Below are 12,568 nucleotides of genomic sequence, written 5' to 3' on the forward strand. Positions count from 1 at the left end.
AAAAAAAAAAAAAAAAAAAAAAAAAAAACCTGCCCTGGCTGCCTGTCATGTGGCCCTTAATGGCTTGCCAAAACTCAGTAAGTGGGTCTTCTCCCAAAATAATTGCCTGCCCCAATGTAAACAAAGGAATGTTTGATATTTCCCCAGTGATAGCGCTCATCTGTGTATCTGGGATACCAGTTCAGGAATGCTTGCCTACAATTGCCGGATATTATGTATGGTTATGCCTGCTACTGTATTGCAAGACAGTGTTGTTGTATTGTGTGGGCATGCAAAATTAAGGGATCTGTTATATAAACATTTTATTAGCTAACGTAGCTGGCTTCCCAGCTATTCTTCAGTTCCCTCTGTCATTGAACTACTACTTCCTGCATACTCAAACTATTGAATGACAGCCACTCTTGCCTCTTGTACAATGACTAGGTTGATACCAACCGGAGCCTACTTTATAGCCAGGGCCCATGTGTAATCTCTCAACCTTGAAATTTGCTGCAGAATTTGCCTTTTGTCATACCATGGTGCACTGTAAGACTAGAGTTGAGTAGATTAGCTCATTAGCTAACATGGAATGACAATGTATCTTAAATCCTAATTTAGATAAGACTTCAAATTGCCCCAAAGCAGTGCAGCTTTGTCTTTCTGATGATATGTGGTTAACCTTAAGATATAAACAGCCATTGCCAAACAAAATATACCAAGCTGTGGGGGAATGTGTCCTGCCACAGCTGATCCACTTTATTGGATGAAGCACACATCACCTATTGCCCTGCATCAGTGAGGGGTCTGATGCAGGACAGTAGGCAATGTTTCCCTTGCCCCTTGCTGGGACCTGGGTCCCAGGCCAACCTGTACCTCATGCAGAGGTGTGGGTCTCAGCATTGGGCAGTGAGGGACCTGAGGAATCCCCAGCACCCCATGCCTCTACATGAAGCACGGGTCAGTGCAAGTCCTGGCAAGGAGGTGCCAGACCTGAATTCCTAGAACCCTGTATCTCCATGCTTGCACCCGTGCCTGGGGACACGGATCAGTATTGGTGCTGGTTTGGAGTTGAGGGGTGCCAGGAATCCCTGGGTCCTGTGCCACCCTGCATCTCTGCCGGACCTGTGTCTACCTGTGCTTCCACATGAAGCATGGATCAACCTGGGACCTGGTGTGGGTCCCAGCATGGAGGCATGGGGGTTCCATAGTCCTGGTGTGGAGGCACATGGTGCTAGGGATTCCCTGGGACCTGCACAGGCGTTCCTCACTTAGACACACTCCTGGAGATCTTGGGGAGGGTCTCCATAAGCAGGGAACTCTAACTTTTCCCACTTAGACGCACCCCACAATTCCCCAGGCAGGTCTCCAAGTGGGGAAAGCTAGGCAGATGCTCAAGGGGTCCAATCCTGCACAACCCAGGACAAATAGTAGAGAATTGTGTCCCTCAAGCCTGCAGAGCACCTGCCCCAGGGCAGCTGGAAGGTGCAGGCAGCTCTGGGATACCTGCACTCTCCTGCCACAGAGTAAATAGATGTTTGCTGCAATAAAGCAATACTGTTTAACATCACCCATTGTGCCCGATGTGGCACAACAAAGAGGTAGGTACATCTCTTTTCTTGCTACTTGTGCTACCATGAAAATGTTTATGGTGGCACAAATGTAACCTCAGCTGATGTCTGTTTGTATCCTTAGAGCACTTAGAAGTGTAAACAGACCCATTCAGTGCAAAGCGATATGTAGCCCTGAGACTTAAGGTAACCAGGTCAGATATCAACACAACCAACTCTCTCCCACAGTTCTTAATTACTTTCATGCCTTCCTGAGTGTCCAGAGCTTCAACCTGGACAACCCCTAGCACTTGTGTTCTCAACATACACTGGCACATTACAGGGATAAAAAAGAGAAAAAATGAGAAGTGTTGATACCAAGTTCAGTTTTGTATACCTCCTAGGCTTCTATATGGGACAGTATTTTATATTTAAGTGAAAACCTTCCAGGTTTTATTTTAAAGCTGCAACTAGAGGTGCACCAACATATCGGTTGCATGTCAGATCAACACAGATAAAAAGAAAATTAATGTTATCTGCTATCTGCTTTTTTTTTTTTTTTTTTTTTTTTTTTTTTTTTTTTTTTTTTTTTTTTTTTTTTTTTTGACTGGTGTAGCTGATAATGTCACTGGTAAATATAATATGCCTTCTGGCTGGGGCCCCCAGAAACTGTGCGCATGTGCGCAGCTGCATGCATGCACATGGCCAGAATGCAGCCGGCCAGTGTGGAGAGCAGTGCCCTGCAGTTAAGTTTGTGGAAGGGAAGGAGTGTGGAGGAAGGAAGGGGCATGGGGGGACGGGGGTAGATCGAGGTCCCCACAGTGAGGGAGGGAGTGGGGAAGGGGCTACCTCACTGCTCCCATTCACAGCCAGAGTGGTGAGTGGGACCCAGGGCAGGGAGCAGGACAGAGCCATGGGTGACTCGTCTGGAGGGAAGGGGTGGTTTCCCCACCACTGCACACACACCCCCTCCCCAGGAGAGGCACTGGGGACATGTGCCGCCCCAGATTTATCCACAAAGTGAATGTGGCCTGCTTGCTACAGGCTCGGGGCTCTCCACTCTGCTGCTGTTCCCTCAGGAGCCATATGCTGGATGCGCACCCCCTGCCCACCCAGCAGCAGTGGAGGTGGCGAGTTGTGCCTCCTGTTGCCAGGTGGGCAGGAGATGCGGGGCCAGTGCACGAATCCTGGGGCAAAGGCAGCAGGGTGGGGAGCCCTGAGCCCACAGCAGGCAACTCTTATCTGCCCTCACCCAGCTTGGCTTGGCTTTGTTTAAGAGAGTCCCTGCACTTAAAAAAATGGTAGTAGTGGCGCTTGAACTAAAGCTATCTTCATGAGCTTTAATTCAAGTGCCAGTAACACCATTTTTAAGTACTAGGACACTGATCCCCTGTATGAGTTGCCTGCGGCTTTGTCCCACTCCTGCCCCGACCCTGGATCCCATTCACTGCCCTGGCTGGGCAGCACCCCCAGCCCCTGCCCACTTCCTCCCTCATCTTGGGGGTCTTGATCTGTGTTCCTCCCCCCCGCATGCCCCTTCCCTCCCTCCAAACCCCTTCCCCTTCACAGACTTACCTGCAGGGCACTGCTGTCCACGCTGCCGGGCTGTGCATGAAACAAAATGTTGCAAGTTATTATAGAATGTTCCAATAAATTTCATGCTGTGAATAGATTAGGCCATGAGTTCAAAGATAACTATCGTAGTAAATATGCATCAACGTTTTTCTTAACATGCCATCATTTTATTCTGCTTTTCTATAAAATATAAAATGTCATTACTATACTCTTCAGCATTATGCTAGTGTGATGGGTGTGAGAGAGAAGCCTAGCAGTAGATCAGAATTTCAGATCATTTCAATAACTATTTTAAGCTTTTTTTCCCTGAACTCAACAGAATATCTAATGATTCTTCAATATTTTAGGTGATTGATGAAATCTATCGTGTGCTAAGATATGTAAACTCTACAAGAGCTCCTCAAAGAGCCCATGAAGTTCTTCAAGAGTTAAGGGACATCTCTTCCATGGCTATGGAATACTTTGACGAGAAGATTGTTCCCATTCTTAAAAAAAAGCTGCCTGGATCAGATGTATCAGGACGACTCATAGGAGCTGCTCCAGGTATTTCTTCAACTGTTAGCCAATATTTAGTCTTATACAGGTTGTTTGCTTAGCAGCTTCTTTTTGAAAATTCTTAATGTCCCACTTTCTTGTAAGCATTTTCTGCTTCTTGCTTCAGTCATGGAATACCCCGTTGTAGTCCAGCCTTCTCATGAAAATGCATTTGGCTTTCTAAGGATGTGGAGTGTGGCATCTAATTTGCTTAAAGATTTAAGAAGGCTTTGTACTGCTAAAAGAAAGGTCACTTGAATGTATTTTATACTTTTTATGCATAGTTTGTATTCATTAAACAAATGCTTTTGTGCCAGTAATGAATGAGACTTGATCATCACAGTTAGTTGATATTTGGCACACAAGACTGCAACTCAAGATGTTTGTTCTTTTAATAACGGGATAAACAGATGAACTAACTTAAGTTATTGCAGTACAAAGAAAACTAAAGAATGTTTGGATGTATTTTTTCTCATCTGAAATAAAATATTTGTAGGCCTGTAATCTGTAAAGTGGAAAAAATCACTTGAAAATAGTAAAAGTGAATGTTCAAACTGTTTACTTAATTAGTCACAGGCTTCAGATGACTTAATTTATACGTTCAACATGTTGAGATGGCTAGCTTTTGCCACTTTGGCCACTATATTCCAAAAAGCTGAACACCTTCCTAACTTGCACAAGATGCATGCCAGCCCTCTGTCTCAGGACCTTAGGGTACTAAGAGAGAGAAATTTTTCATCAGTCAGTCTTTGTAAATCGAGTTGAGGGCTTTGTAAAAATGTATCCTTTAGTTCAACCAGAAATTATGTGGGTATAGGAATTATTAGATGAAATTCTTTTATCCTTCCCTTTTGGGTAAGAGAAGTAAAAACAGCTCATAAACGGGCATGACAATTGGATTAGCATAACACACAAGCTGTATCAACACACCCATCTTCCTTCACTCCATACCCTGCAGTCTTCAGCCATTCTGCTCCGGTATTATAGAATCGTAGAAAGTTAAGGTTGGAAGGGACCTCAGGAGGTCATTTAGTCCAACCTGCTCAAAGCAGGACCAGCCCCAACTAGATCATCCTATCCAAGGGTTTGTCTAGCTGGATTTTGAAACCCCCCCCAAGGATGGAGCTTCCACCACCTATTAGTGTTGTGGCTTTAAAAACGGCTTGGAAATGATGATTCCATTGTTTTTTGTATAATGAAATAGGGCCATTTCTACACTGGCTTTAGCTTTATATCTGCTGTAACATGCATAGGTTGAACCATGTGGATTAATATAGCTAAGAGCTGTTTTATGACTTGCATAACCTCTCCAAAGGGTGAAATGCCACTATAGTATATAAGTAGGGACCCACCCAGATCAGGGTGATGGGCAACTTCACAGACCTACTGCAGTGCTAGCCACCATTTTCACGGTTTTTATCATGGTGCCCACCCTTCCTCCTGCACCCCCCTCCACACCTCTGCCTAGAGGGCCCTGGCAGCCCCGCCTCCACTGCTGATTGGCCAAGAGGGATGGGGCCACACGAAAGGGAGCCTTTACTGCCAGTCAGTGGCAGAGGGAGGAGGGGATGGGCACCATCTTGGCTGTTCCCCTTCATGCTGCCCCCTGCAGGCTGTGAGGCTGAACCATGCTCCCACTGGGGAGCCAGCATTTTATTTTTAGCAAATTTTTTTTTCCCAGCAATTGCACGCAAAATTGTGGAAACTGATGCTTTTTGTGGCATTCATGGAAACATGTTTTTCATGGTTTCTGCAAAAATCACAAAATTGCAATTTGAGTAGATCCTGTATATCAGGTGGAAAGTCAAATGGCAGAGCTATTAGTCTAACTGAAGATAATCCTGGTCTCAGTGAGATTTCTTCAGATCCCACAAACAACCTGTGCAATAATGGATTGTATGTGCAAAGCAGCAACTATTGAATATTCATGAGGCTTTTTTCTTAACCATTGCTTAAACTCCAACATGATATCAAGAGAACAAATGCAAATAAATTTGGTATTCACCTGTCACTCTAGGACTCGGTTAATACTTTTCCCATGCGATTGCATAATTCTCCAGTAGGAGGACTATTTTTGCCTCCAGCAATCTAGTCACAGTAACATTTTATTTTTTTTCTTGACTTTGTGCATACCCTTTATCTTTTAACTTGGTGGTTTGTTTATTGCTTAAATCTTGATGACACAATATAATGCTTTTATATTCAGAAGTGGAAGACAATTTATGCTTTGAATTCCTAAAAAACCTAAAATAGTGGGCCTAATTGTACCCTGACTCATTCTCTGAGCAATTCTCTTGACTATTACCAAGTAGTTGTAACCTTTACATACTTGGAGTATTTTTCAAACTACTGATTGTTCAGATTCTGGATTTGGCAATGGGGTGGAATAAAACGTGAATTTGGGCATGATTTGGTACACTTGGGGGCTTTTCCCTCTGCCCCTAAATCTTGTTTTAATAATAAAATCACTTCCTTTTCCTGCCCCCTTCTCTCTCTCAAGTTCCAGGTCCGTCTGCTGCATTGACAACAATGCAGCTGTTCTCCAAGCAAAACCCTTCAAGGCAGGAAGTCACCAAACTCCAGCAGCAGGTCAAAACAAATGGTGCAGGTGTGACTATGCTAAGGCGGGAAATTTCAGAGCTTCGCACCAAAGTGCAAGAACAGCAGAAACAGCTTCAGGACCAAGACCAGAAACTGCTAGAGCAAACCCAAATCATAGGTGAACAGAACGCCCGCTTGGCTGAGCTTGAACGCAAACTCCGAGAAGTAATGGAAAGTGCAGTAGGAAATTCCTCAGGTTCTGGCTCAAATGAGGAGTCTCCTAGAAAACGGAGGAAGGCAGTTGAATCTATAGACTCTCCTAGGAAATCTAAACGCCTTCGAAACAGAAAATAATTTTGGAGTAAATGACACCTCCAGAAGAATATACTTTTCTAGTAACCCGAGCAGTTTGGCTTGCCTGGATACTGTGATTAGCAGCATGGTGTCATTTAGGCTGCTGGCTCTCCAAAATTCCACTTAGACTTGAAAAGTAAACTTCTCACTCTTGAGACATTTATTTCCCCTTCTCCCCTCTGCTTCTGTCTGAGTGGGCCTAACGCACAGGATCTTTATAATTTGCAATAGATACGTACTAACCAGACCTGCTCTATCATGTTTTGAGGAGTTAACCTTTTTTTTCTTCTGTGCAGATGTGTTAAAGTGAACTTATTTGTGTTTATGCATATATTCACATAAAAAATCTTAAATAAATCCAGTCTCGACTGATTAGAAAGTTAAACTTACAAACAGATGTCCTTTTCACTTGAAAAAGACCCACTTTTTAAATCTTGTTTTAAAACAAGTTGACTCTTTTGTTACAAGTGACCTTGTCTGGAATGTCTGAAAAGTAGTTAATACTTTGGGGATCTATGTAATAAGTAAAATAACTTCTTATGCTACAGTATTGGCTATATATTTTTGTAAACTATGAGCAAGGGACTTCTATCCAGTCTACACGTGCACACCCCCTAGTTCAAAGTATCTGGAGCCATATTCTACATTTGCATGAATAGATGCATGCATTGCTTAATCAGCTCACTAAAAGCACTTGCCTGGAGTTGCTCTTAAATTAAGTCTCTGTACTTTCCCAGAGTTAGAGAGCAATTTTAATTCTTCAGCCATAACTTTGCATCTACTTTCAGTACAGCTGCTTTCTTACAGTGGAGGGGTTCCTGTGAGACCAGTTGCAGAAAAGGAAGTATTTAAGCCAGGCTATTTGCTGCTTCCACTGCCTGTAAACTGCAGGTACGGTCAGCTAGAGGTTGAAAATTCAGAGGCTGTTTCTGTCTGTTATTCCTTTGGCTCATAGACCAAAAGCTGATGAGTATTGGACAAAATTATCTGTCCCTACAATAAGCAGGCTTAGTGGAACACTGAACGAAACACTGTATTACAAGAAATCTTAAAGAATTTCATGTGTGGAAAAGTGATCTCTGTAATATTAATAACTATACTCTTAACTTTCCTTATTCTGAAAGGTAAATCACTTCAGACAAAGCTTTAATTTCTTTTGCACTTCTGTTTTTAGCTTGTAACTGGAAAAGCATGTCTTGCACTGTTCAGTCTTTTGATTGGTCACTTTAACAACCTCAGAGTTGTTGTGTACAGTGGTTTTTTTTTTTGGTTTTTTTTTTTTAATTCTTCCCCACCCCCCAGTTGTATATTTTTGGAACTTTATACAAGTATCGCTGTCCTTGTTTTTGTTTTAATGTACTAAACTATGTAGCTTTATCATTTGACTGTTATGTTTTCTTTTAATCAACTGTTGCCTTGGGTTTAGGTGGAATTAAATGCTGTGTGTGGCACTGAAAAATGCCACATTCTGGTGGTGGTTTGAGGTTTTGACAACTACTACCATGGCTAAAAGTGCAGGTTCAGCACTCCTATATTTTCTATGTCTGTTCACACAAAATTATTATGTTTAAATTAATCAAACAGGAATTTGAAGCTGTCCTGTAAATTCTTTTGTGATAGCTAATATGCTTCTTTAAACTTGATTATCCTAGGTTTTATTTCTAAAACACACTGGTTTGTGTCAGATATAATTTCCCATGAAACATGCCATTACAAATTAATGTCTAGTTTTTGGCAGAGCATTTAATTTTTAAATAAACTTGTTTTGCTAGTTTAAAGAAAATTTAAAATGGGTTGTTTCATTAAAGAAAACATTAAATTGACCTCTACCCATTGATGATATACAGTTTAAAAATGGCCAAGGCCTTTTGTTGTTGATCTGTAGAACCTGAGCTGTAATGCTATTACATGACAAAGGCCTGTTGGAGATACTACATAGCAGTTTTCAACTAAACACTTGAATGTTTCCCTTGTGTCTAGAAAGGACTTTTCTCCTAAAAGTCGGTGTGATTATCATTTAACAGGTGTAACTATTGTATCAATACTTGGTACATATGATTTTAGTTCATTTTAATGGGCTTATTCCTTTAACAGGTATTTGTTTTGAAAGGATTTAAGCATAAATAAAAAACCTGTAACGTGCATTTTTTAAAAGTTTGTTCATGCATATGAGTTTCTCTCTAGTTTCTTTTATCTTTTACTCTTTCGTATTGAATCCACGTAGCTTTTTTAAAACAAGAGTGTTGGGCTAATTTTTGTTAATATTATATTAGCTAAAACCAGGAGGAGTCATGAATTGAAAGCCCCTTGAGTGTGTGCCTGTGCTTTGGGACATAAAACCTTGTTAAGTAAACATATATGGATAAAATCCAACTGGATAGTCTTGCACTATGCAGCTTGATGCCATATTTATTTTTCCTACATTATTTTATCAATCATTACTTAAATGTAGGTGAAAACTCTCAGGTCTTATCTGATCAGGAACTGACACATGTAGACACTATATAAAGGCATAACTAGTTCTTGTAAAAGTGATATTCTCCTCTAATCTATTGTTCCCTGTATTGACATTAATGTCAACGGGGAGAATTCTTACACCTTGTCTATACTGTTTTGTTGGCATAGATATACTAGAGAAATATTAGTGTAGATCAAGTTGTATTGGCAAACAGCATTTCTGTTAAAAATCTAAGCAAAATTAAAAAATGACTGCTTTCTTGTAAATTTAATATTTTAAACTAGTATCCTATTAGAAGCTCAGCTTTCAACATGCACAGTTCTCTAATCTTCCCCCCAAAATACATTCTTATTAGAACTTTGCATCTTATTGTTATAAAATTGAATTTTATTCCTGAAAAAAAATATTCTCTGAAAGTCTGGTAAGTATCAGGAGGAATCCTAAAGGCATATTGCATCACAGGTGCCTCATTCATGTTTTTGAATGTTCCTAACTTTCTTGGATCAGATATCCAAAATGGCCTAGCATGAATACCTCGTGTGTGTAGTGTGGCTGTTCCAGCCACTTTTTAGTATAGTGAGAAAAAGAGGAAGAGGACTTTGCAGTTGTCTCCAAACTTTTACAGAAAACAATCTGATACTAAGACATGAAAAGAAAAGATTAACTAGGGCTTCATTAAAATGGAGCTGTAAAAGAATCATTGGAAGACAGAAGGAGGAAGCTTCAAAGGGCTAAGGAAGAACAGCAAGTGTGATGGGCCAAATGTTACTGGAGTGAGACTCAAATAGACATTGGGAAACCTAAAATAGTAAAAGTAATGCTTTCAAAAGGCTAATGAACTGTCTATGCAGGAGGTCTGTTCTGTAGTAATCTGGATTACATCAAACAAAGATTTGCATTCATATGGCATAACTGCATATAACACAGTAACTGGTAGTTTTACTTCAGTTGAAATCAGCAGGAAATTAATCTGACATAGCAAATTACCTTGTCACCTTCACATGATTAGAACTGTGCTGCAATCTACTACTGGCAGTCCTGCAGCTTTCTTCCCCTTATGATTTACACCTTGCTTGGATCAACTGATTCACCTGTTGTGCCTTCTCTTGCTCAAGGAACACCATAACAGGATGTTAATTTTCTGTTTTAAGTACTGGCACAATCAGATTCAACAATCTACTTGTGCTTATGTGCTTCAGGAGTTTATAAACCCAAGTGGGCTTTTGGTATTGCATCTCTGTACTTTCAACTTGAATAGCACTGAGGTCCTGAACCTCCTTACTGCTGGAGAGAGGCAAGAGTTTGGGAAGTCCTAGGGTCCAGACACTGAAAGCTGTATATTTTGAAGAAATTCCTAACAGGCTGGCCAAGTGGAGTTGTAACTAAGACACAAGATACAGCTACCTGAAAGCAAAGGATATGAAGATGGCTTAGAAGCTAAGAAAACAAGCCAGACCACTGGCAGCAATCAAGCCATGCATCTGTTTTGACAAGTTGGACAGAATCTTGGTAGAGAATACCAGCATCAACTTGCACATCATTTCAGCTACAATCAAAGAACAAAAAAATGCCAGGGACTGCAAGATGCGTCGTATCCAGAACAGAAGTCCTTTAATGCACAGCAGCCTGTAACGATAGATCTGGATACCAGACATGTTGCTAGCAAGTCTCCTGCCAATGGCATGGCAGCCAAGAAGACTGGTAACTTTCACTAAGGTTGCCTGGTGATGAACACCTAGTATACGTGTTTTATTTCTAGAGCTGGATACCATCATCTTTGGCAGATGTAGCTAGTACCCTTTCTTGGTTACAAGCTCCCTTTTTGTGTTTCAAAGAATGACTGCAGCAACTGGACTGTAGTAGCCAGCATATCAGCTATAACCTTTCCCCCTCTTCTGTGGACTGCTACTCATCTCAGTGCATAGCCACCCACCCACTATGGCGTTTATTCATAAACTCTGCCAAATTCAAAAAAAGAATGCCTTATCATAGCAATGTGTTAGGAGCAGAAAGTTATGAAGTATCTGGTGTGTTCAGATCAAACAAATTCAGTTCATCAGTGCAATGTTTGGTTATTACAAATTTTAGCAAGGTGTTTCTCAGTTTAAAAAAAAAGCAATAAGCAAGCTCCAGGTATAACATACATTATACAGCCTCAATGGTGTAAACTCACCTTATGCCTAAAACTCATTCCAGATTAGAATAAAGAGCACTGAGCAGGTCTGCAGGGGATATAGTATACCTTAATAGGGCTCTAACACTGCAAAATTGGGGTGGTCTTCTCCCCTGTTCTCAAATAGTTGTCTTTGCTATTTATCAGGCAGAACATTGGGAGGTACCATTATGTTGAATAATAGCAATGCATATTTTGCTTGGTCCTCTTTAGCCTTTAAATAGGTAGTTTCCTTGCTGTTGAGACACAGATCAGTGATATACCCCGATGTTGGGACTACCTGCAAAGGTGCAAAGTCAATCCATAGTCTGGTCTCATTAGCATTTGTCCATTCAACACCCTGAAACTGCTGTGAATTAGTAAGCTCAGGCAGGGGTCATGGCCCTATATTGACCTCCTACTAGTGTATAAATGTAGCAGGACAGCAGTGTAATGTACCCAGTTCAGCAAACAGCCATCTTCCAGTTACAGATGACAATTGCTTTGAGCTAAGAAAGTTTTCTTCATTATGGTTTCAAATCACATGGGGAAAATGGTGAAGGACTTGCTTTCTCCAGAGTTTCTCAAGACTTACAAAAGGTTGTAGGGATGGCCTCTCAGAACTGCAGAGTGAATGATCATTCTTTGCTGCCAAGGAAACGATAATAACTTACTTTTCTCGTTTTACAGAGTCCACATTGTGAGGGTCAAGACACTTCATGATGTTGCCACTAAGGTTTGGTAAATGAACAAGTGAAGAAAAATAACAAGAAATATTTGAACTCATGGAAGACTCCAACAGTGAAGGACTCAGGTGGCTCAGGCATTGGGGGAAGTTCTCATAAATGAGAAGCAAAAAGATCAAAGTAAAGAAGGGCTTCTCTGGAGCCATGGAACTAGTGGAAAAAGTCGTCTTGACACCCAAATGAGCTGTAGAAACAGACAAGAAAGTGGAAATACAGCTGGTAAAGCCAATGACCAGATAAATGTTGCCAGAGCATGTATTCCTTTAAAGTTGCTGTTGGGTTGTTTGGCATTTGGCCTCAACCTCTTCCCCTTTTAGCAAACCACTGGAGAAACATCAGTTTCAAGATCTGTCGGTCCTGGTTCCAGAAAACTTCAGCAAAAACTGGGGCCATGGCACTTGGGTAATATGTTTCTAAAACTGCATTTAGGAAAAGAAGTATCACCAGCTTGGAAAAGATACGGAGAAGAACAATCAAAATTATCAGGCGTATAAAGCAGTTACCATATCAGGAGAAACTAAAAAGGCTAGGACTCTTCAGTTTAGAAAGGAGAAGGCTGGATAAAGTGAACAGGGAAATGTTAATCACCCGGTCCCAGAATACTAGAACTATACGGCAGCCACTGAAATTTGTAGGAGATGACAGGTTTAACACTAACAAGAGAGAGTACTTTTTTATTCAA

The 12,568-nt window shown here is 41.1% G+C and overlaps 1 protein-coding gene across 1 annotated transcript in view; it reads left to right on the top strand.

The window, feature by feature from the left end:
* Window positions 1–11,094, top strand: part of FBXO28 (F-box protein 28) — a gene marked incomplete at its 5' end in the record, with an annotated part of 35,967 nt that extends 24,873 nt beyond the window's left edge. The window contains 2 exons of the mRNA XM_019515909.1: window positions 3,449–3,644; window positions 6,136–11,094. Coding sequence (XP_019371454.1) covers window positions 3,449–3,644; window positions 6,136–6,530 — 591 coding nt within the window. The remainder of the gene's footprint in view (window positions 1–3,448; window positions 3,645–6,135) is intronic.
* Between the last annotated feature and the right edge of the window lie 1,474 nt (window positions 11,095–12,568).

This window comes from Gavialis gangeticus, unplaced genomic scaffold (assembly GCF_001723915.1).
Source record: "Gavialis gangeticus isolate Ggan-Ray unplaced genomic scaffold, GavGan_comp1, whole genome shotgun sequence".
In the NCBI taxonomy this organism is placed as follows: domain Eukaryota; kingdom Metazoa; phylum Chordata; order Crocodylia; family Gavialidae; genus Gavialis; species Gavialis gangeticus.